Source organism: Homarus americanus, unplaced genomic scaffold (assembly GCF_018991925.1).
Source record: "Homarus americanus isolate GMGI-L3 unplaced genomic scaffold, GMGI_Hamer_2.0 scaffold50165, whole genome shotgun sequence".
NCBI classification, from domain to species: Eukaryota; Metazoa; Arthropoda; class Malacostraca; order Decapoda; family Nephropidae; genus Homarus; species Homarus americanus.
In genome coordinates, this window is record NW_024748747.1 from 865,787 (window position 1) to 892,500 (window position 26,714).

General features: G+C 42.8%; 1 protein-coding gene across 1 annotated transcript in view; it reads right to left on the reverse strand.

Annotated features, from left to right (window-relative positions):
- The window catches only part of LOC121880397 (cyclic nucleotide-gated cation channel alpha-3-like), a 53,285-nt gene that overhangs the window by 19,909 nt on the left and 6,662 nt on the right, over positions 1-26,714 (reverse strand). The window contains exons 2-5 of the mRNA XM_042387585.1: positions 5,623-5,766; positions 3,538-3,717; positions 673-835; positions 359-545 (exon numbers count right to left, since the gene is read on the reverse strand). Of these exons, the coding sequence (XP_042243519.1) occupies positions 359-545; positions 673-835; positions 3,538-3,648 (461 nt within the window). The 5' untranslated portion in view covers positions 3,649-3,717; positions 5,623-5,766. The remainder of the gene's footprint in view (positions 1-358; positions 546-672; positions 836-3,537; positions 3,718-5,622; positions 5,767-26,714) is intronic.

Genomic DNA, 26,714 nt, shown 5'->3' on the forward strand with positions numbered 1-26,714 from the left:
GGAGGGAGGGAGGGAGGGAGGGAGGTCAAAATGAATGTATGATAGTAGGAGAGAAAGCATGGGAAGAGGGAGACATAGGTTAATGTTTTAATTTCCCTTTTTCTCCTCATTAGTTCCTCTTCTTCCAAACTCTTCCCACACATACCCATATGGTGTCCCTACCTCATTTCTCTTCCCCTTCCATACTCTCCCATCTACCCTAACCCTATTCAATTCTATCACCACAACTTTCCACATATTTCCTGCTGTCTTCCTCTACGTTTACTTTCTTCCCTTTCCCCTCTCCCTTACTTAATTTCCTTCTTCCTTTCCCATTCCAACATCCTTAACCCTCTCTCCTTAGGCCTGAGATTCTTACCTTAATAGCCTGTTGAACCTAACAAGTACAGGACAGGGCACGTGGGTATCACAGTTGGTGCCTGTTGCCAGGTAGAGGAGGTCAGTAGGGAAAATAGAGACCAAGTCCAGTCTGAACGTCCATGACTTCACGTAGTTTTTTCTCAACTTGGAGGGATCCTTCACCATGAGGCCCTGCTCCAGGTAGCCTGTAGGAGGAAGTGTGTGGGTCACTAGTGCCAGAAACCATAAAAGGAGATGTGTAGTGATAGCATGGACAGGCAAAAGAGTGACTTTTGTTATTTATATCATTACAACTGGTTTTAATTTTCACACCTTCGTGGGCACGGATGATCATGTCAATGAGGTAGACGCTGTCACAGATGTAGTCTAGTGAGAGCCAGAGAGCAGGACTGAGGTTATGTAGCTCCCAGAAAACTGCCCGTCCGATGATCATCACCCAGTTGTACAGCAACGCCGCCGTCATCACGAACAACCACTGTACATGGCAGGGTTGTTGAGTGAGGGAGATTTGATGAGCAAGACATTAATAGGGTATTGGATACAGTAACACGACGTGGCCATAAAAAAAAAGAGGCGGATTAACACAAAAGGCTTACTAATAGCACGGATGTTGAGGGTTCCATCCCCTTACCGACCACAATGGTCATCACATAGCTAAGTTCTTATTTGTATCTTTAATGAGGCATCAATATATGTATTGAATATGGTGTTTATTGGTGCGTCTGAGTACCACCATGTTTGTTGTTGTATTGTGTCTGAATTTGTCTGCTATTTAGATATTACTAGGATTGTCAACTCCAGTATATTTTACTTGGTGAAACTTATAATCTTGTGCAAGTGAAATACTGTATTATACCGTATAGCAATTTTATTTGTTTACTAAAACAAGCATTCCTTCTTGCTTTACTTTTGCATGTTGTGTAACATTTAACAATCCTTCTTATGTTCCATAACACCCACCACATAAAATTATATACAGTATTTAGACTGCTAAGACGTTCTCAAATAAAAATTTATCTACAGAAATGCTAAATGCCTCTCAGCTGATGCCCGTAGGCTCATTTGCTTGGCGCTCATACAATGTCACTTGGGCTATTCCTGCTTGTCATGGTCTTCTGCCTAACACAGAAGCTAAATTCCAAGCTACAAATTGTTCAAAACAAAGTGAGGACGTTCATTCTTGGTATGAAAGCAAGTGTTCACATTGGTCACGAAGTTCTTCAGTCAAATATTGTGCCCAGTATCTCTAACACCAAACGTTGTAAGGATTAAGGATATAAACCAGCAGGGATCTAGAGGGAGTGAACTTAATTTTATGGTACCTGGTGTCTGCGGTCAAGCAAAAAACACTTTCTTCTTTATAGCTATAACAAACTGGAACAAGTTACCTGACCACATCAAAACCAGTAATGGTATTAAACAGTTCAAAGCTAAAACTAAACAATGCATAACAGATGAAGCTACAGCAAGAGAAAAGAGTGAGTTTCTATATTATTTGCCACAGAATGTTGTACTGTATTGTTGAAATGACCCACCCACCTTGGATAGCCCAAGTGCAATGTACAGTAATACTTGTTGAACTAAAAAAATAAATAAATAAAATATTAATCCTATAGACATACTATTACTTATTAGAGACCAAGCATAAGCACCTGGCACCTTATTCGGCCATCCTTGGTCAAATCGCCTTACTGTTTACAATTGTTGTTTACTTGCACTGTCTAGGCATACAGAAAACTGCATACTGTACTATACAGTAATCCCACGGTCAACGAACACCATATACCCCATACCTTCAGCTGTACATTGTGTATATTCGTGTTGAAATGTATACTGTAACTGCAGAGACTATATTAATACATGGTTATCCAATTGTAAACCTTTATAAGAATTTTACTGAGTAAATATCATCATAATAATAATAATTATTATTATTACTATTATTATTATTATTATTATTATTATTATTATTATTATTATTATTTTTGTTGTTGTTGTTGTTGTTGTTGTTGTTGTTGTTGTTGTTGTTGTTGTTGTTGTTGTTTATTAATTGACATGGTCAGGGTCACGCTCGCTGACCTGACTCCATGAATTTTTACCTTTGCATTTTTTTTACCTTTCCTGAGCATAGAGGTCGCTAGGAACGGTGGAAGAAAAAGGAAGTAAGCCACTTAACGTTTTTAAGCTGACAGGAATGATGTAGACGGTGAAAGTAATGTGAGACAAGGTGATCCTGTTAGCATAGCAACCCAGAGGAGAGGAGGACTCGAGGGGCAAGGAGGAGGAGGAGGACTTGAGTGGCGAGGAGGAGGACTTGAGTGGCAAGGAGAAGGAACTTGAGAGGCAAGATAGACTTAAGGGGCTAGGAGGAGGAGGAGGAGGAGGAGGACTTAGGGGGCAAGGAGGAGGACTTGAGGGGCGAGGAGGAGAAGGACTTGAGGGACGAGGGGGAGAAGGACTTGAGATGTGAGGAGAAGGACTTGAGAGGCGAGGGGGAGAAGGACTTGAGATGTGAGGAGGAAGACTTGAGGGGCGAGGGGAAGGACTAAGAGGGCGAAGAAGGGAATTAAGAAGCCAACAAAATTCCATCGAATGAACTTTCTTCGGATATTGGAAAAGCTCCCACCGAGAAAATAATACAGTGGATAACACCTCAAAGTTGGAGTCTCAACCTCTTAAGATTAGTCGAGGTTCAGTGGATGTTCAAGGTAGATGAATGATGTTTTGTTTATCGTGGTAAAATAAGGGTAAGACAAAGTAGTCCTATCTTGATCTAGCTCTGACAGTAACTCCTGGGCTCGGGTTTCTTCCGAGTATCGTATCTCACTCCAGGGAGGACCATTTAGCTCACACTTAAGAGTTTGACTCATCTATGCTGTGAGAGGTTGGTAAGTTAACTCCCCGTATAATGAAACGACTTTAGCTACAGATAAAGAGGGCTTGGCTTATTGTGGCTGCCTTAAAATTCTCATGATTATAAAGACAATTTAGAGCGGTGCAGGTGAAACAGGTTTAGAAAGGTGTCTCTGGCATGGGAAACAAAGCGTCTTGCTTACGTCTAGATATGAAATCCTCCTTGACTCACCATGACAGGATTGGCTCTCTTACAATAGATTAAAAAAGATGGTTGGAGGAGGTTCATTTACAGAGTTGAGAGAGAGAGAGAGAGAGATTCACCTTGTAGTGGGCAGGTTTGGTTGTGTCGATGGCGAAGTACCCCCTGAGGGCGCCGCAGCAGACGGTGTGTGTGGTATCATCAGCCTCACGCACCTGCCCGGCCATGGCCATCTTCTCCAAAAAACTGTCGGGTCTCTCTTGCTCCTCCTGATGCTTCCCCGTAGCCCACAACCGTAAAAGCTGTGGGACGCAAGACACTGTTAGCTGGAGAGTGTTAGCTGAGGAGACATTAGCTGGGGAAGTGGGAAGTAGGTGTCAACTGGGGACCATCTGCTGGCTAGGGCGTGCTACCTGGTGGAGGTGTTAGCTGGGGAAGAGACAACTGAGAGAAGTGTTAACTGGGGAAGAGATAACAGAGAGTAGTGTTAGCTGGGGAAGAGCAATGAGGACGGTTTGGAGAACATGAAATAAACTGATTAAATAAGAGAAGAGACATAAATTACTTAATTATAATAAAACACAATAAACGAGAGGAAAAGATATCATATACAAACAGAAACAACAATCAGATAGAACTTCATTAAAAAAACAATCAATATTCCTCACACACACACACACACACACACACACACATACACACACACACACACACACACACACACACACACACACACACACACACATTCCTCTAGCAAGATTAATGTACCGTGAAACCAATACAAAGCGAGAAAGAAAAAGGAGAGAGAAAAAAAAAACAGAGAAAAGAGAGGAAGAAAATTAAGAGAAAAGGGGGAAGAAAAATAGGAGAAAGAGATGAAGGGATAGAGAACTAGCAAATAATATGAAGGAAGAAGAAGCAAGTGGCAGGAAGAAGAAACAAGTAATAGGAAGAAGAAACAAGTAACAGGAAGAAGAAACAAGTAAAAGGAAGAAGAAACAAGTAACAGGAAGAAGAAACAAGTAACAGGAAGAAGAAACAAGTAACAGGAAGAAGAAACAAGTAACAGGAAGAAGAAACAAGTAACAGGAAGAAGAAACAAGTAACAGGAAGAAGAAACAAGTAACAGGAAGAAGAAACAAGTAACAGGAAGAAGAAGCAAATAAAAGGAAGAAGCAAGTAACAGAAAAATTAAAGTAAGGAGAATAAAAAATCGAATATATTTTTCACCACTGCACGAGGAAAGAGACCGTGTCACATGCAAACAGTGTCAAGAGTGTCAAGTGTGAACAGCCAGAGTGTCAAGTGTCGGGAGTGTCAAGTGTATGCGAGCAGTGTCATGTGTAGTGCCAGGAGTGTCAAGTGTAGTGCCAGGAGTGTCAAGTGTAGTGCCAGGAGTGTCAAGTGTAGTGCCAGGAGTGTCAAGTGTAGTGCCAGGAGTGTCAAGTGTAGTGCCAGGAGTGTCAAGTGTAGTGCCAGGAGTGTCAAGTGTAGTGCCAGGAGTGTCAAGCATCAAAGTGCTGATCACCGTCATTAACTCATCACTGACCTATTCCAGAATTTTAAATGTCGAGACGATTACCGAGGAGGAAGAGGAAGAAGAGAAGGAGGTAAAAGAGGAGGAGGAGGAAGAAGAGGAGGAGGAAGAGGAGGAGGAACAGTCACTGCTCAGTCACACATTCACACTGACATTAACCTCAGCATCGACACTAACAGGGGGTGAGGAGGGAAGGGGTAGGGGGATAGGAGGGAGGGAAGGGGAAGGGGGATAGGAGGGAGAGATTCATTCCCGTTTCTTCTTGCTTCCTCTCCCTCCTCTTCCTCCATCTCCCCTACCCTCCCTCCTCTTCCTCCATCTCCCCTACCCTCCCTCCTCTTCCTCCATTTCCACCTCCCCCAAGAAGGGACTCGGGCCGGCTGGTGACCAATGGCTGTGTTGACCTGAGGAGTTGATGACCTGCATCCGTACTTGTATCATCGATCAATAAGGATATTGTAGGACTCCCACGCCCTCATCGTCTCTGCTAGCTGGTCTTCATGTCTTCTCCTCACCTCCTACCCTCAATTTGGTCTTTCAACTTCTCCCTCTCCTTACTCTTCCCTTCACCGCCACCACGAACACGAACGCCCCCCACCATTATCCCCACCATAACCACTATCACCACCAACACATACCACCACAACCACCACCAACCACCTAGACTCACCTGAAGAGTGGAGACAAGCTTGGCAAAGGCGCTCTTCTTCTGTTCCTCGTCCTCCCGCTGCTCAAGGCGAAGTATCTCCGAACAGGTGTCGTCAGCGAGAGAGTTGCGGAGACTCCCAGGAGATAGGAACCCGTTCTCTCCACTCTGCCGGGAGACCAAACAGGGGTTAGAGAGAAGGTGGTGATGGTGGTGTTTTTAGGTGGTATATAGTGGTTGAAAGAAGTATGTTAGGGGGTTGAATGAACTATTTTAGGAAATGAAAGAGGTGTTTTAGGAGGTTGAAGAAAGTACTTTAAGGAATGAAGAAAGTATTTTAGAGAATGAAAGAAGTATTTTAGGGAATGAGAAGTATTTTAGGGGATGAAGGAACTAATTTAGGGAATGAAAGAAATATTTTAGGGTTTGAAATAAGTATTTAGGATTTAATTAGGGTGTTTGAGAGTTAATGGTAAATAAGGTGAGTTATTAGGGTTTATTTAAGGGTAAAGGGATTTCCTTCCTCTCTGCCTCCCTCCTTTCCTTCCTCTCTGCCTCCCTCCTTTCCTTCCTCTCTGCCTCCCTCCTTTCCTTCCTCTCTGCCTCCCTCCTTTCCTTCCTCTCTGCCTCCCTCCTTTCCTTCCTCTCATGCCTCCCTCCCTTTCCACGCCTCCCTCCACTCCTTCCCTGCTCACCCTCTTCCCATCTCTCCATCCTTCCCTCCCGATAAATCCATAACCCAGAGAGAGAGAGAGAGAGGGAGGGAGGGAGGGAGGGAGGGAGGGTCTATTAAAACATTATCAATCATCGAGGAGGACGAACATCGATAACTCCACCATGTTTCATTAGCTACGTCCTTCAGCTCTATGAATGCTGATCCTGACCGACTGACTCACTCACTCACTGACTTATGTACTAACTGACTATGTGACTTCTCAAATGAATATATATATATAAAATTTATTGACTGACCTAGTAATTGAAACTGAATGAATTGACTTGCTGACTATTTGACTAAGTAACAAACTGACTAACTGACTGAAAGAACTTTTTTGCATCCCTCTCATGGTGACTGAACTCATGATTAATATTCTCGACGATTCCTAAGAACAGACCCACACGAACCCCTTAATGATAAGAACTGGGAGAGGTGCGACGAGAGTGTGAGGGAGAGGTACGACAGGTGTGTGAGGGAGAGGTACGACAGGTGTGTGAGGGAGAGGTACGACAGGTGTGTGAGGGAGAGGTACGACAGGTGTGTGAGGGAGAGGTACGACAGGTGTGTGAGGGAGAGGAACGACAGGTGTGTGAGGGAGAGGTACGGCAGGTGTGTGAGGGAGAGGTACGACAGGTGTGTGAGGGAGAGGTACGACAGGTATGTGAGGGAGAGGTACGACAGTGAGAGGTGCGACAGTGAGAGGTGTGACAGTGAGAGGTGTGACAGTGAGAGGTGCGACAGTGAGAGGTGTGACAGTGAGAGGTGTGACAGTGAGAGGTGTGACAGTGAGAGGTGTGACAGCAGTTGGTGTGTTCCTGCCACTCTCACTTCTAATTCATCATCACTCTCAGCATTAGTTGAGTGTTACCCTTCACCACCATTACTAACTTCCCTCACCGTGAGAGAGAGAGGTGGGCGGGGCGTCGCCACCTTGTCATTATCGGTAGTGTGGATGTTCAAACCTCACACCTCTCTCCCTCCTCCTCCTCAATTTTCTCTCCCGTTAACCTCTCTTTATCTCTTTATCTTCATACATCCTCCTCTTCCCTCCTCTCTCCCTCACTTCTCACGTTATTCCCGAACACACGTGGGTTTTATATTTCAGTACTGGTCAGATTCATCCACTTCCCTGTCACAGCTCAGTCCTTCGAGGCAGTAAGATGGGGTAAGAATGGTGGCCTCAGAACCCCCCCCCCCCAAGACGCGTACTATCCGTCGACTGAAGATATAATTCTTTTAAAACTCATTCCCATACCTCAAAACATCGCCACTGCAGGAATTAGAACGCTCGTCAATCATAAAAACCCACAGCCATCCTATTTCAAAGTGTAGGTAAACGCCAGGCGATAATGAGTGCTCGTTATGGCGCTGGTTTTATTTATAGTATGCGGGGGGGGGGGGAGACGTCTAGGTAGGATCACTGGCATCAGTGTCGTAACTTTTGACAGGCATGCCAGAGTAACTTGGTGAGGCTGACGCAACACGAGTCAGCTGTCAAACAGTTGACAGCTGTGGCCGGGAGGGTATAATAAACACGCAACTCTATTCTAAGAACTCTGGTGGTGGTGGTGTTTGTGAAAGGAGAATTTGTCTGGTTCCTGAGGGCCGATCACAAGTATAGGCAGAGGTGTTGACGGGTGCGATTTTGTTATGTACTATGTGATTGATTGTCTGTCTGTGTGTCTGGATGTCTATTAAAGGGGGACCTATAATCTCTGTCAGGAGGTTTATTAGAAGGGTTCCTAATACTCGGTCTGTGGTCCATAATTCGTGGTCAGGGATAAATGGTCCGTGCAAGTGTGACCTCCTCGGGGTATCAACACATCCGGGTCCTCACAGGTTCCTAACGCTGTTAATGTCACTTTAGCTTCGACATAAACACGGCCGTCGAAATAGAGGCAAAAACTACACTCTAAAAGCCTCAAACGTACCAGGTGCGTTCTCTTGTCTCCACTTCCGGGATGAAAACAGACTTACGAACCTTTCAGAACCAGAGAACATAACAAAGATTCTATAAGTGAATTTTCTCTCATAACTGATGGAAAATGAACGTATATCTAACTAAGGTAGATCTCAGTGTAATTTGAATGTCATTTATTTGCATATTATTCAAAGGGTTAAGCATAAAGTGAGCCAGTTGGGAATGGCATTATTCTCGTTAAGTGAGAGTCAAGAAACTAAACCATGGGCCGGAGCTGAGACGAGTTAGTTGAACCCACTTAAAACTCCCTCCGTCTCTCTCTACACATCTCCATACCTTCCTCTCTGCCTGCTTCCCTCCTCTCTCATACACCTCAGTGACACCTTTCCTCAGCCATCAAAAAAGCGTTGCTCGCTCTTTTTGTGGGTCTTCAGTTGTGAAATTCCTGGTGCCATCTTCCAGCTGCCTCACAAGATACACAGAAGGGAAGGAAGACGTTCTAAGTATTTCACAGCACTGGTTGTCTCTACTCGTCAACACACACCTTTTCAGAGGTTCAGAAAATATGCAAAAGTTTTCTGAGGTAACATGATATTCTCTTTCTCTTTATAAATGCGATTATATTTTAAGTACTCAGGTCGGTAAAATAATAATAATAATAGTAATACGAAGAAAAAGGGGCAATATTGGTGAAAATAAACAATGTGAATAAATAGGATGATAGCAGGAAAACAAACATAAAAAAACAAACAAATGATATACAAACAGAAGATAAGAACTGAAGAGTAGAAATTATTGCAAACGCAGCCGAATGCATACTCGGTTCTCTCAATACAGGTACAGCCATTAGCGGCCCTCACGCTAGAACGCGCGTCAAAATGAAAGAAAAATTTCGATGGAGCGCTCAACACGAACGCTAGAACGCAATCAGGGCATCAAGACAAATCGAACCACTGGTACAGGACTTATCGTAGAAGTCATTCGAATCTAAGCGCTAGAACGTACCCCAAAAATCAATCTAGTCGAGACGCTAGAATACACCCCACAAAATCAATCCAAAATGAACGCTAGAATGCACACACACACACACAGGTGAACGTCGCCCGAGGGAATTGTAACTTGAAACATAATAAAATACGAAACACAACTCCTGTACCTCCAATACCCTGATGACCACTACTATCCCTCCACTAGCTATCCTCTGAGACTAATTAGCCACAGAATGTCACTCCACAGGTCAATCAATCAAGTAATTACAGCATGAAACTCTAGCCTTGACCCCCCTCCAGCCGCCATTACTCTGATGACCTACCTTCCCTGCAACCTCCCTCACCCTGTCATCCCCTCCTTGCCACCCCCTCACCCTGACACCTCCCTCACCCTGTCATCCCTCCTCCTCACCCTGACACCTCCATCCTCCTTGCCACCCCTCACCCTGACACCTCCCTCACCCTGTCATCCCCTCCTTGCCACCCCCTCACCCTGACACCTCCCTCACCCTGTCATCCCCTCCTTGCCACCCCCTCACCCTGACACATCCCTCACCTCACCATCTCCCAATAAATAAGTAAGTAAATAGATGAATAAGCGAAAAATCAGCTATCGAAGCTCATTAACTTCCCTGACTACCGTATTTTCGTGCCAAAACCCAGAGGGGGAGCCTGTACTGATTTGCTCACTGAGAATTTTTTTGTCTCTTTATCTATTTAATCATTCATTTGTGCTTTTGTTTACTTATTTATTTATTACTATTGTTACAGAGACACAGCTTACGTCATGCAGGCCAAAGACCAATCACTGGACATCATTATGGGGCCCGAGAACCAATCAGCACACAGCATTATAGCTAAGCACTAATCACGGTTCGCCATGGTGGAGACAGACCAATCACCGCCTGCCATACCCGGAAAGGCGTGGAGAGTTCCGTTTAGCTGTAGTTATAGACTCTCTCCCAGGGTGTTATAGGAACGGCGATAATCGACATAGGGTCAATACCACAAGCTGAGCATTAATGGGAACGTGTTCAGGTGCTGATTAGTGTTTTTTTTTCCTTTACTACCTCCCCCTCCCCTTCCTCTCCTCCTCGACCCTTCCGCTCCAGCTCTCCTCTTCCTCCCCTCCATCTCTTCCCTTCCTACCCATAACCCTCCTTCCTCCCCCCTTTCCTCTTTTGACATAAGATGAGAGCGAGACCCAATCTAGCTCTAACAATGAAAGGTATTAAGCAACATAAGTTAAGCTCTGTGTGTGTGTGTAAGCTGCTTTGTGTAAATATGTGAGTACATTAAGATAACGTTTACGCTCAAAATAACTCACAAAACACAACCGTATCCTAACATCTCTTAAAACAACAAACACACACACATGACATACAGATACAAACGCACACACACACACAATCTCGCATATACATACTTACAAACATATAAAACACAAACTGACGCACACCTATAAACCATGGATGCTACAAACCACAAAAACAAACGCTCACACACAGGCAGACATACTGGGGGACTTGGTCGACCCTCTTCCATGCACCTACGACTACCCAGGCTAAGTATACCAGACATAAACCGAGATTAATAAAAAAATAGGTAAATAATTTAAACAGTGGGTCGTACATGTATGCGTCACACTATACCTAACCCATTAAATGTTATATAAACAAACTGTACCTAACTCAGTAACTGCCAGACTTAACCACCACTCATCTTTCCACTCACTGGTTAACATGGTGGTCAGCGGCGTAGAAGAGCGGGGTACAGCGACTTATTACTAGACATTTAATTCATTCACTTTATGAACCACTAAACGCTAACAAGGTATATGGTTTCCACAGTCTAGTTAAATTTGGAAGCTTTTGGGGACGAAATTCTAAATCAAAACACTAAAACTACTCGAAATTGCTTTACACATCCTAAACAATAATGATAAATACTGACAGAGTTTCCAAGATACGGTTTTTTCCTCAGTCGGCTAATCTAAAGAATACATTGAAGTGTTTTGTTGTTAAAAGGATAGTATTGCGCTTCAACAATGACGGTCTTCAAAGGCGTAACTTAGTAATACACTCGTCCAACAACATTTAGTAATTATGAGAGACAGAGCTCTCTATTTTTGAAGTATAAAAGTACTTAACTTGGATAGAAGACGAGGTAATGCTGGCAGTTGCAAGGTTGCTTATCATCACAGAACGTAGTTCGTCTGATCATTTCTTGATTACTAGTTCCGACAATGTCGGTTAATACAGCAATCACGGAGCAATAACCCCGTATAATAGGATGGAAGTCCAGTCCGACAGAAGGAGCTTATTCAGATGTTTATTGTGCGATACCAATGCCCAAACCTTCCTGACCATAGCATCACACCGGCCACGGGTGTCAGTGACTGTGTGACTGACTGACTGCATCAGGGACTTTAAAAAAAAAATCGTTTTCGAAGACTTGCAACCATTCTTACGTATTGAAACAATTTTGATACACACGCAAGTGTAGCAGTTATATAAAATATCTTATGCTTTAAAGTCATATTACAAGTAATTAATAAGATGGAAAATAACAATGACCGGTAACATTATTGTATTACCACAACATTGGACAGGAAAACATACCCAAGCCATAACCTGCATCCGAACACACGGCTGAGACCTTCTCTCCACGGTGAAACTATATTTAATTTTTACACTTAATTTCTCATAATTCAAAAGTTAGGTGGTACTGTACATTATATAATTGAATATGATTCCAACAACAGTTGGTTTGTGGCAAGAATCATTAGTATGTAGTATGTTTGTTTGTCGTAATTCGCGAGACTACATTACATCTAAACTAAAGGAACAAACATAAACTAACCCACACATACATTCATATTGACAAACTACATACATACAGAAGCCTAATAATAGCTGGCTCTAGTGTAGAAGCTGCCTCCGACACAACAACCACACCGTAAGTTAACGAGTTGCATGACCCAGTGTCAAGAATACGAACTCATATATTGAGTTGGCCCAAAAAATCATGTGATTAAAAAAATATAAATAAAAACACACCCAAAAATAAAAGCCGAGTGGACAAACAGTGTAAATCCGCATACAGATACGGATTTGTTTACTTGGCCTGCGAACGGAAATATTTCCTTCCCCCTGGAAATTAAAATATCTAAACTTACTCGTCTGTCCACAGCACGTCAATCGAGGCTTACAATTTATACTGTGCATTACTATGTAATTAAAATATATATATATTACCGACTATTATTATATTTTAGTGGCTTTAATTAATATCCAATGTCCTTATCTATGTACTGTATGATAATTTATTTTAACAATCCTGGGGAAGGTTTTTCGGATAGGATAGGATATTTTTTGCCAAAATGGTCCTTTAAACAAGTTTTCATGTGATTCAACTAAAACCTTGACAGTAATCCCCATGTATTCAACTGTTTAAATAAAAGAGAGAGAGAGAGAGAGAGAGAGAGAGAGAGAGAGAGAGAGAGAGAGAGAGAATCATAAAAAATTTACAATCCATTATTGAACACACAAAATTACAACAGATCCTTGTTCATATTTCAAACACACTCATAAATAATATCCTCAGAATCTGGCGGATAAAACTGATGATCATAAGTTTATTAATTCACCTCGTTCACAACCCGGATTCTTAGCCCAGAGGCTCATATACGAGAAATTTCCCTCATAATACGGAAATACAATCACGAATCTGAACGCACCACACTATGCTACCATAACACAACACTAAAAAAAAAAATATCCCGAAAAAGCCAGATGATCGTATATAAATCCATTTGAGAGGAAAATTAATGTACAGCCTTAGATCTAGATATATGTCGGTCATATTTTGGAGGCGGGCCAGCAACTCCCGGACTCTCACAGGACTACTGACGAGGCAAACAAATTTCCAGAAACACCCGCCCATTATGTCACTTCCTTCTGACGGCGATCGCTGATATATTTCTAAGTTGTGAATGAGTTCAATTACTCGAACAAAATATATGGTGTTTTTTTCTTATTATTGAGGAGATTAGGGGATTAATGGCTTTGTTAGGTTAGGTTAAGTTTGGTGAAGTTAGATTAGGTTAGGTTGAATTAGGTTACGGTTAGGTTGATTTAGGTTAGGTTAGATTAAGTTAGGTTAAGTTTAGTTTTGTTAGATTAGCTTTGGTTGATTTCGATTAGGTTAGGTTTTGACTAGGTTAAGTTTGGTTAGGTTATGATGATTTAGGTCAGGTTAGGTTTCATTAGGTTAGACAGGTTAGGTTAGGTTAGGTTTCATTAGGTTAGACAGGTTAGGTTAGGTTAGGTAAGGTCAGGTTAGGTTTCATTAGGTTAGACAGGTTAGGTTAGGTAGGTTTCTCCTCCGCCTCTTCAGAGTTATGACCCTCACAGACACGAGGACCATTTGACGGTACCCCAGAGAGGTGGGAGGGAGAGGAACGATCTAAACACGACCTCATAAATACGCTTATACGACCTTGACACGACCTAAACACTAATTAGACATAATGTAGAAACGACCTTACATACGACTTTATATACATGCTCTATACACGACTTAAACACGGCCTTGAAACGACCTAAAACATAACGTAGCCAATATGTAGAAACGACCTTACATGAACTTATATATGTATATACCCTATGTAAGACCATGACACGACCTACATACGACCTAGAACGAAAAGGAAAAAAAACACGACCTAGAAACAACTGGAGAGCGTTATTTAAAGAGGGTCGTGTGTTGCCGTGACCTAGATTTAATAAAATGTCGTCATCCATTTGTACGCTTCTCCTAGTCCCTGGTGGCGGGTCTTCAGAGAGAGAGAGAGAGAGAGAGAGAGAGAGACTGACTATGCAACACAACTATACACATAAACCTAGCATTGTTTTCTCTTTTAAATCGAAGAATACATCACGAAAAACAACTCAGTCAACAGTCCCAGGTACTAGGTCGAGGCCTCAATACGCTTCACTCGCAAGGTTCCGGAACTGTTCGTCAGGTTGAGTTATGTGACTCACTCTTGCCTGACATTGATTTAGTCTCCATTCTGAACCAAAGTCGATGGCACACTCCTTAGAACTCAATCCATTACGATAGCAGCTGCGTTAAGTGTGTCGACAGAGTAAAGGGGAGTTTCGAAGCTTCGTGACAGATCGAAGCTTGCGTTAATCGACTGTTGTTTCAGTTTTGGTTAGACTTGGATGATTCGAAGCAACAGCAGCAGCAGCAGAGACCCGCGAGCCTCCAAGGGTAACAGTATCGATCGTCTCGAACAGAGTTGACAGGATTAGCGTCACATGAATCAACCGGATATGAAATATGGACGAAAAGTTTGTGTTAAGAGACTCTTGTCAAGACCTGAGCTACGACGCACTACAAATTGAAAATAAATACACCCAAAACCCTGTACCCTATACCCATACACTCCTACACCCTGCACATCCCTACACCCTGCACCTTTACACCCTTCACTCCAACACCCTACATCCCTACACCTTGCACCCTATCTACACCCTGCACCTGCACCCATACACCCTACACTCCAATACTCTAGACGCTGTACCCTACCTACACCCTACAACCTTACACTCTACACCACCACACCCTGAATGGTAAGGTGATGACGTGACTCACTTCAGCTACACGTAGATTCCATTACTTTTACCCACTTCGTCCTTCTCCTTCTCCTCCTCTTTTCCATCATCCTTACCGCCTCTTCCTCCGCCATTCCATCCTCAACCGCACCTCCTCTTCCACCTCCCTTCCATCCTTAATCTCATCTACGTGTCTATACCTCTTCCCCCTTTCTTCATTCTTCTTTACCCCCCTCCCCCCCCCCCGCATCCCAAGAGTAAACGATACCATTGTACACGAATATATATTTTTCTCACAACAAATTTTTGGGGGAGGGGAGTTTCTTGACGTAAGACACTGATTTTTTTTTAAAGGTTATGACCACGAGCTTTGTGAGAACTAGAGGAGGCGGGTCTATTTTAATCTCTATTTCAATCCCTATCTCCTCATGGGCGTCGGCACGGTGCTCTGGGGTTGGGAAGGAGTTAGAGGAGAGGAACTTGGGGAATGGTGGAACGAGAAAGGATGATGAGGAACTGGGAAGGAGAAAAGGGAAGGTGGGACATCGGAAAGGGGAGTGGGGAATGGGCTGTGAAGGAGAAGAAGAGATGAAGCTTGAGGTATAAAACACAGGTACGAGGGACAGGTGACTAATATCCCGGCCTTAATTAATGTGTCACAGATACCGAAGAAACCCAATTGAAGCCATACAGGTGAGGGTCATCCTGCCCCCTTCCCACCTGTTAAGACTCTCTGGAGGTTATGATTTGAGGTTATGACTGGAGGTTAAGACTCTCTGGAGTATGACTTGAGGTTATGACGGGAGGTTATGACTGGAGGTTAGGACTCTGGAGGTTATAACAGTCCAAGGAAGTTACGACTCAGAAGGTTAAACACCCATTGAGAGGCCACGAACCCCTAAGAAGCTCAGACCTCCTACAAAAGCTTTAAGAACTTCTGAGGTAAATATCAGGGCCGTGTAAACAGTGCCAACACGAGCAGTCAACAACACAGACATGAATTACTTATGGGAACTACGCCAGACGAATGTTCGCCTACCTTCAGCAGCAGTGGCATTCTTACTTGGTGGAAATATGTTAACCCAACCTTAACAACGAACGCCAGCAGGAGCAATAAACATAGCCTGGCGTTCTTCTCTCACCTGGAATGATATACTTGTGGAAGAAACGACACACGAGCTTTCCTGTTACGAGCCTGTGACCTTGACCTGACCTTGACCTGACCTTGACCTGACCCTGACCTTACGGCTGCGCTTGGTTGTATAGAGTGACAGTAAAGGAAATTTTACGAGGTGGAAGGCAATTTTCACCTCATGATTGTATGCATGACGGACCCTCGTTATTCATGACATAACGACGCTCTTCATTACACATCCTCAACCCTCCCCCCCCCCTACTGGTCCATTACCAACACCTACATGATGTAATGGACAGTTTGGGAGAAAAAAGGACTTACAGTGAACAGATTATACACACACACACACACAAACACACACACACACACACACACACTAATGGATTATAGGACAAAGCTAATTACCTTCTCCCATTATCATCCATTAGGTGGCAACTCTCTCTAGTGTCCTAAGACTCATAAATCACTTTCAGTCTAAGGTCAGTGAGTGAGTTGATTCTAGGTCAAGAAATGTAATCAGTCAACTGGGTCAACTCTATAAAAGTGGAGAGAGAGAGAGAGAGAGAGAGAGAGAGAGAGAGAGAGAGAGAGAGAGAGAGAGAGAGAGCAGTTTTACGTACCGGGACTCTCTCTCTCTCTCACACATACAAGCAAGTCTAAATAATTAATGAGCACGTGAAACAACTGAGAAATTCATTACTGTCGACATGTTGTGTATTCAAGTTGCAAGACTGTCACTCGGTAGTCACTCAGTTACTCTTATCTGTCAATCCATCACCCCGTCACCCTGTCACTCCGTCACTCACGATGAAAGCTTATGTCTTAAAGTGCAATATAAACTTAACCATCTACATGATTATTGTAAGGTGTTCAGTACACGCCTTAAGCTGCTACACCCATCACAGTGCAGAATTTAAGCCCTTGAGTTGTAAAGAGCTCATATTAAGAGCCCCGTAGCGCGCGCACATACACAAACACATTCACTTAAATTAAAAAACTTTCACTTCGGATATAAATCTCTTAAATTCTTTTATCACTCAAAAGTTCGGATAAATGATAACGACCAAGGTATACACTCCCGTTACTTCTCGAGGAGTGAAACATTCGGATAGGTGAGAACGTTCAAGATGGATAAAGACGTTCGGATAAGTAAGAACGTTCGAGGTGGCTAAGGACGTTCGGATAAGTAAGAACGTTCGAGGTGGCTAAGGACGTTCGGATAAGTATGAACGTTCGAGGTGGCTAAAGACGTTCGGATGAGTGAAAATAACGTAGGATGATGAAATATCCAATCGGGTTATTAATCATCCTTGAGCGGTCGGATGATGAGAGAGTGAAGAGGTCAGCTTCGTCTCCTGTCATTAATCACCGTGAGAGAGAGAGAGAGAGAGAGAGAGAGAGAGAGAGAGAGAGAGTTAAAAAAAGATTGATATTGATAAAAACTATAAGGAAAATAAATATAGAGAACAGATTTTAATACTTGAAACAAAACAGGGCTCCCAACTCTCCTTCAAGATACACACCACCAAGGCTACCAACCTTGAAGTTCACTACTATAAGGTATTAAATAAAAATCTCAAAACACAACTGACTCACTTAAGCTACGACATAAATACAGAGATATCAAAATGGTGTCGTGATTGCACTGAGACTCTACCTTTCAAGCGTGTTCCAGTAATGACACAACGAAGGAAATTATTACTTTATAAGCTTTTGGGGGGGAAAAAACTGAACTCAAAATTATAAAAAATTCGTAAGTTTAATTTCCCCTCATAATTATAGATGTGAGAAAGTAACTAATTGTTGGCTTTTAGAAGTTTTAAGGAGAAAAATTAATCGTTTAAAATGGTATCCAAAGTACGCGAAGACTCTACCTTAATGAGATCTTTTCGTTTTTGAAGTTAAGAAAAATGTAACTCGTATCTCTAGGGGGTAAAGGGAAAAAAACAATTATCTCTAGGGGGTAAAGGGAAAAACAATTATCTCTGGGGAAAAAGGGAAAAAACAATTATCTCTGGGGGTAAAGGGACAAAACAATTATCTCTGGGGAAAAGGAAAAAAATTACCTTTACGAACCTTTGAGAATTCGGGGTTGACTTTGATCATAAAATAACTAGTGAGAGATAATTTACATATCTGTCCGTGGTGATGAAGCGGTGTCGAAAACAAAAGACAAATTGCATTGCGAAGAGGAGGAGGAAGAGGAGGAGGAAGAGAGGAGGATGAGAGGAGAAGAAGAAGAAGAAGAAGAAGAAGAAGAAGAAGAAGAAGAAGAAGAAGAAGAAGAAGAAGAAGAAGAATAATCAGTGATGAGTAAATACAGTAAATCGATGAAACAAGAAACAATAATAAAATAATGAAAAATGTAAACAAAATTGAAAAGAAAAATAGCGAAAGTTATTAGTGAATTCTCTCTCTCTCTCTCTCTCTCTCTCTTTCTCTCTCTCTCTCTCTCTTTCTCTTTCCTCTTACACTCACCTAATGTTACAAGTGACGTCATTTGTCTACGCCCCCCCCCCCAAGACTCTCCCCAATTTCTCGTTTTCTTTCTTCACCTGGAATACAATTTTCGCATTACCTGAAGATTACACACCACACCTTTCTCTTACATGAATATTAACCACCCTAACCAAAGCTAACTTAACCTAACCTAAACTACCCTAATTTAACTTAACCGAAGCTAACTTAACCTAACCTAAACTACCCTAATTTAACTTAACCAAAGCTAACTTAACCTAACCTAAACTACCCTAATTTAACCTAACCAAAGCTAACTTAACCTAACCTAAACTACCCTAATTTAACTTAACCAAAGCTAACTTAACCTAACCTACACTACCCTAATTTAACTTAACCAAAGCTATCTTAACCTAACCTAAACTACCCTAATTTAACCTAACCAAACACTTGAAAATAAACTCATCCTCAGGCCCTAAGAAAAAACACATTATCAGTCAAGTCAGTAAGGTGTTGTTTTGAGGTGATTAAAGTTACTTAATATTACGGTAATAAATTAGATCCATGTATACAATGATGAATCTCATAAATGTATACAAATAATCGTTATATGGAAATACTCTGTGTACGTAAAATACATGTGTACGAAAAAGAAGTCGTACACACACACACACACACACACACCAACTCACCTCTTAAGGTCGGAATTATTCTCTCAGGGAGTTTGTTGTTGTTGTTGTTGTTGTTGTTGTTGTTGTTGTTGTTGTTGTTGTTAGTATCTCTCCCTTCCAGCGTGGCCAGAGTGTTACTTTGAGATATTCACCTGTGTCTCTCTGTCCGGGATTGAGATGGATGAGACTGGATTTCCTTTAATGCGTTTTTGTATCTCAGTGTGAGACAGGAGAGATGAGGCTGTCTTCTGAGAGATATATATTACCGGTATCTCTCTGATAGTGTGAGACGGAGAGAGGTAGTTCCACTGAGAGATAGACGGGTGCCAGTATCTCTCTTTTGGTATTAGACGGAGGAGTCAAGGCTGTCCTCTGAGAGATCTTACAGGTATCTCTCTCTATCTCTCTCCTATTACAAGAAGAGACAGAGAAACATAGAGACAGACTGGTCCTCCTAGCTAAGTCACTTAAATTCACTGTCTTAGATCATCCACTTAGACTCATCTCGGTAAGACCCTTAACACTAGTTTTCAATCAAATGCACTTAATATACACTTACAAGGCTCTCACTTAAGTGTATGAGTGAGTGTAGCTTCACTTCAGAGGGCGTGTTTAAGTATCACAACAAGTCAATACTCAATACGGCTTGTAATCTCATTGCTGGGTGGTTCGATGTAGAAGAGTTTCGTGACGTCATTCTTCACTGTAATTGGTCACTTTATTTTTTCAAAGGTTTTCACTAATATGTACTAAGGATTTTCTTTTCCAATAACCTGAATATTTTATTATGTTATTTTAGTAATTTAGATCAATATAATCTATGTTATGGAGTACAACACTACCCTACAACCCCTCAAAAACTAATATAAATAAAAACATTAACCGGCAACCATATACATATATATATAACACAAGAACTAAACCAAAATTGAAATATAGTTCAATAAATATTTTTTTGTACGATAAAATATATACCATTAAATTGAAGAAAAAAATATCGTACATTAACAAAATAATAATAATAATAATAATAATAATAATAATAATAATAATAATAATAATAATAATAATAATAATAATAAACTTAGGAGTGAAATTTTTAATAGTTTAGTAATATAAAGAGACGAGAACAAGAATGATTAAATGCTCTCTCTCTCTCTCTCTCTCTCTCTCTCTCTCTCTCTCTCTCTCTCTCTCTCTCTCTCTCAACGCTAATTGCTCTCTTGATTTTAAATACAGGAGACTTCTAATCCTAAATCTTCACTCCCCCCCCTCTTCAAAGTGACACCACCTCCCCCCACCCTCTATACCTGCTTCAAAGGGCCATCCTGTCGTCCCCTTTAAGAGAGGTGTACAGTATAGGGAAATCTCTCTTTTGACATCAATTAATGTAAGAAGTTCTCATTTGTACGTGTGTGTGTGTGTGTGTGTGGAGAGGGTGAACATAGGGACCTCGCTTCGACTCCCTGTACTCAAAACACTGATGTAGGCTGGCAGAGAAATATCAATAAATCTATTTATTGATTCATAATGAGAGGGAGGAGGGGATGGTGGGGGAGATGAGGGAGAGGGTGATGGGGAAGAGGGAGGAAGACGGTGTTGATGAGGTGGGGGAGGGAGAGTAATTATGGGAGAGGTGGGAAAGGGGAGAGAAGAAGAAGAATAAAGGAGGGAGAAGAAAGGACAATGAGGGAATGAAAGGGAGGGAGAGAGGGAGGGGAAGGGAGGTAGGTAGGGAGGGAGGGGAGGTAGGTAGAAAGGAAGGGAGGGAAGAAGGAAGGTAGGGAGGGAGGGGGAAGCTTCAACAATCCCAATGTCAACAAACTGGCGACAAGAGAAAGAAACTGCGCTCTATTTACACACTGTTGTATGTACCTGAGAGAAAACGGAGAGAGATATAAGGTGTTTTCTATATTTTCCAGTCGTGTGTCAGGTGAACTTGTACCTGTACCTGTCCTTATATTTAGAGTGTACTTGTATTCTATCTCTATCCATCTATTGCTCTGAGTATCTCTATTACATACAAACAGACAGACAGACGGACACCCCTAAGTTCATTAATGTAGCTCCTGACAACTGGAATGGGTAAAAAACTGTCTCTTTCATTTTTTTTCCATTCTAGATCACGCGGACATAAAGTATTCTGAGCATTGTCAACAAGAGGGCTAGCCATTCACACACTTTTTTCTTTTGAGTCTGTTATGATGACAAAAAAAAGCAAAACAAAACAAAAGAAAACAAAACAACTATATTTATCCTGGTATATATAGCAATTTTCTTTCGCTTTCTATTATAAGAAAAAAAAAAGTCTACTACTTTCTCTTTCCATAAAAAAATCATGTCACTTTCTGATGTTACGAGTTTATTTTGAAAGGATGAAATGGGTATACAATCGTCACTAGTGGGTTAAACCATTGTCCTCAGTGGGTTAAATCATCGTCGCCAGTGGGTTAAACCATTGTCCTCAGTGGGTTAAGCCATTGTCCTCAGTGGGTTAAGCCATTGTCCTCAGTGGGTTAAGCCATTGTCCTCAGTGGGTTAAGCCATTGTCCTCAGTGGGTTAAGCCATTGTCCTCAGTAGGTTAAACCATTGTCTTTAGTGGGTTAAGCCATGGTCGCCAGTGGATTAAACCAACGTCGCCAGTGAGTTAAACCAGCGTCGTCAGTGAGTTAAACCAACGTCGCCAGTGGATTAAACCAACGTCGCCAGTGAGTTAAACCATTGTATTTAGTGGGTTGACGATAAAAACAAGTGTAAACCAAAGAAAATAATAAAATGCAAAGGAAGACCATATCACAGTTTTCACCTCACTTCACACATCTTGTCATGAACCGAGTGGCAGATCTCTGGCCTCTACCACCACCACACTCCTCGCCACACCATCACCACTACCACCACACTCCTCGTCACACCGTCACCACTACCACCACACTCCTCGTCACATCGTCACCACTACCACCACACTCCTCGTCACACGTTCACCACCACCACCTCATCACACCGTCACCACTACCACCATACCCCATCACAACGTCACCACTACCACCACACACTCCCCGTCACATCGTCACCACTACCACCACACCTCGTCACACTGTCAACACTTACCACCACACTCCCCGTCACACGTTCACCACTACCACCACACCTCGTCACACCGTCACCACTACCACCACACTCCCCATCACACCGTCACCACTACTACCACACTCCACCGTCACCACCACTACCACCACACCTCGTCACATCGTCACCACCACCACCACCACACTCCCCCATCACACCGTCACCACTCACCACCACACCCCGTCACATCGTCACCCACCACCACCACCACACCTCATCACAATCAGCGCTAACTACTAACATCTCCCCATCTACACCACCACTAATACCACACTCCTCGTCACATCGTCACCACTACCACCACACTCCTCGTCACATCGTCACCACCCCCACCACCACCACCACCACACCGTTACGAGGAAGAATAAACTTGCGTAACATTTCATGACTTTTCCTCTCACTCTTCATTTGTTTTATGGAGGAAAACTCTTGAGATCTTTCTCTGTCCATCATCGATTTTTCCCATGCCACAAGTGAATGGGCTATTGGGGAGAACGTCACGATGTCGCTGTTTGAGGACGTCACGATGTCGCTATCTAAGGGCGTCATGATGTCACTGTCTAAGGGCGTCATGATGTCACTGCTTGGGGCGTTATGATGATTCTGATTAAGGACGTCACGATGTCACTATTTGAGTGCGTCACAATTTTACTGTGAGGAGTCGTCAAAATGTCACTGTCAGGAGTCGTCACTATGTCACTATCTTCGAGGGAGGGAGGGAGGGAGGGAGGGAAAGGGGAGGGAGGGAGGGAAGGATGCTGTATATATGTAGGAAGGAGTGGAGGCAAGGAATATTCACATGTTCTTAATGAGGGAGTCCTCCACACCACACCAGAGATTCTCTATGACTGGATAAATATTTAACTCAGTACTGCGGAGGTTGTCACTATCGTCCAGAGGTGAGGGGGGAGGAGGAGGAGGGGGAGGGTATAAAGTCGTGGAGGAGGAACGTCGTATATATCCAGGACTGTGTTAACGAGGTCTTCCTTTCCATGAAGTATTCCCTCCGGGGTGATCACTCAGAAGAGCTTCGTAGGGGATGATAGTTCTCTTTTATGGTGGTCGTGTATGTGTGAGAGAAGGGAGGAACATATTGTCAAGAGGTTGTTATCTAAGAGCTCCTGAAGAACTCTGCACGGTGGATATTATTGACAGAGTATCGTACACGTCATCACTGTCACTCAGCAGGGTGTATGAGGCATGAACTCCTCCCCAAGACAACTATTACACAAGTCTCCTTAGCTGTGTTTCTCTAAGATGATCGTAGAACATTGTCACTATCATCCACCAAGGCGGCAAATGAGGAAGAAGGAGGGGCGACTTCCTCTCTAAGACACTGGTCCTCTCCGACAGGTGGGCACGACAGGATAAGAATAACACGTGAGCTCCCGCCACATTTTGCCGCCGTTTTCTGCACCGAACACACGCACACACACACACACACACGACTCTCGTCGTACGATATCCTTCGTCAGCCCCTTCAGGAGCGCCAACACAACATTACGAGCTTCAAGAAACCAGCGTAAAAGTCTTCAGCTCTGAACTGAGGTGCCCGGGCCATAACTGTTGTATCCAGGACGTTGTTGCGGTTTCCAGGCCTGCGAAGCGGTCTCCAAACCTAAGTTGCAGTCTCCAAGTTTGTGTTGTGGTCTCCAGGGCTACAGCCTACATCACTCGATCTAGGAGGCCAGCACGAACCTCAAGAGACCTTCGGGTGGTCTCCGAGGGTAGCCAAGAGAGGAGACTAGACAAGACAGACCTGGGAGATGGGACGGAGCGTGGCTCACTCAGCACCAGTGTGGCGCCTGAGTGAGGGAGGGAGAGTGAGGGAGAGGCTGGAGAGTGAGAGTGAGAGAGGGGGAGGGGTAGGAGGTCGCCCGTTACCCACCCACCAGAGGAAGGGAGCGAGGAGAGCGTCACTGGCGTTAGCTATGACATCAGAATGAGAGAGAGAGAGAGAGAAACTTGAGAAAGGTCCGAGTGTTGACAGAGGCGAGTGTCCACCACAACAAACAAAGACTGAACGGAACCCAATCCTCACCACACCAGCTCTGATGGGTCATTGATGCCTCTGAGTGACTTTGATTGGTCCTTACTGGCTCTACATGGATCTGATGGGTTTTTAATGGCTCTGATTGGTCGTACCCAGATGTGAGTGAAGCCTAGCTGGCTGGGTGATTCTGGTGGGTCCTACCCGGATCTGAGTGGCCTCTACTTGCTCTGAGGGTTCTGAAGGGTCATTTATGGCTCTGAGTGGATCCTCACTGGCCTTAAGTGACTCAGACTACTTCCTTTCTTGAATCATATAACGAAGACCAACATGTAACTGAAATATGTCTCAGGACACAAGAGACCAACCACAACCACCTGTAGATGGTCTCGGAAAACGACAGACCAATCAAAACCAGCTGTAAATGGTCTCAGATTATAATTGCATCAATAACCAAGAATTATGTTAAACTCGATATAACAGAGAGAGAGAGAGAGAGAGAGAGAGAGAGAGAGAGAGAGAGAGAGAGAGAGAGAGAGAGAGATATCCTTCTACAGTTTCTCTCTCTCTCTCTCCTCCGTAAATTGAATAATGTTAATTATATTCAGAGGGTCAGGGGTAGAAAGAGAGGAATGATTACAAAGAGTAGATATAGAGAGGGAGAAAGGAGGAGGTGGAGGAGGACGGGGGAGTATTAGCAGTAAGGAAGGCAGATTACAGCAGTTAGGAGTCCATGTTGCCTTACTCATTAATTACAGGTTGTTATACGATGATGTTATCGACTTATTGTGGTGGTGGTGGTGGTGATAGTGGTAGGGGTGGTGGTAGTAGTGGTGATGGTAATGGTAGTGGTGATGGTGGTAGTGGTGTTGGTGGTGATAGTGGTAGTGGTGATGGTAGTAATGGTAGTGGTGATGGTAGTAGTGGTGATGGTGATGGGTGGCGAACAGTGGTCATGGATGGCAGTGATGGGTGGTGATGGGGAGGTAGAGGGAGGTCCCACCTGTGTTATTACCTGGGCTGGACCCCTCCCACCTGACGACTCAATTATCTTTCGTTCGATACTTTATTAGTGCAAGCATGTCAGACCTGGCCCTTGGGAGGGGAGGGGAGGGGAGGGTAAAGCTAAGTAATGGGTTGAGGGGACGGTGAGGGGAGAGGGACGGCAGGGGTAGGGGAGGGACGGGTGAGGGGAGGGGACAGGAGAGATGAGAGGAAGTGATGGGGGTCAGGGAGAGGCCGAGGTGAGAGGAAGTGAAGGGGCTGGGGAGAGGCTGGGGAGGAGAGGAAGATGGGGCCCAGAGAGTCGGGCAGAGAGGAAGTGATGGGGCTAGGTCGAATAATGGTAGGGGAAGAGGAGAGGAGGAGGAGGAGGAGAGTAGGGAGGAGGGAGTGAGGGGAGGAGGAGAGGAGGAGACGGAGGAGGAGGTGGAGGAGGAACCAGGGACGGTGGTCTCAATAAGGTTCAACTATCATGCAATTTTTTTTCTCCTATTTTGATGGTTAATTTGTTACAACACGTCCATAAGGATTCTTAAACTAACTTATATTTACAAAGTATATGTGTATGTATGTATGTATATGTATGTATGTATGTATGTACTGTATGTATGTATGTATGTATGTATGTATGTATGTATGTATGTATGTATGTATGTATGTATGTATGTATGTATGTATGTATGTATGTATGTATGTATGTATGTATGTATGTATGTATGTATGTATGTATGTATGTATGTATGTCGCCCATAGATGGACAGACGGGTTAATAATACCAAATATAAAGTGTTATTTTCTTCCAAGTTCATCTCCTGTTATAATGTTTTATTTTGGCTCACTCATTAATACCTTGAGTACGGTGACGTAACCCCTTGAGTGCTATGAGTTAACCCTTAATCATACTCATCATCGTACTCATTAAGGCTAGTAGTCATGGTATTCAAAAGGTTAAAGTATTGTGCTCAAGGGATTAAAATATTGTACTCGAGGGACTAAATCAATATCCTGAAAGTGAAAACAAATTAATGTATATATATATATATATATATATATATATATATATATATATATATATATATATATATATATATATATATATATATATATATATATATATATATATATATATATATATATATATACATATATATATATATATATAAGTAAAAATTCTATGTTATTCATTATTGTGTTTTTATAACAAATTTATTTCATAGTTGAACAAGTTATTATTTCTAAACAATCACAAGAGACCAGGAGAGAGGAGAGACCTGCCCCCTCCCCGTGACAGACAACACCAAACACAGGAGCGTCAGAGAAAATAAAGGAAAGGTTATATGCTAGTTAACAGCAATTCATTATTTACTGTAGAATATTATGACGACGGTGAATGAATCGTTTGTCGGTGTTTGTGGAGTAAATTACCTTAATCCAACCTAAGCAAAACTACCTTAGGATCATTAGATTATATTAGATAAGATTCTT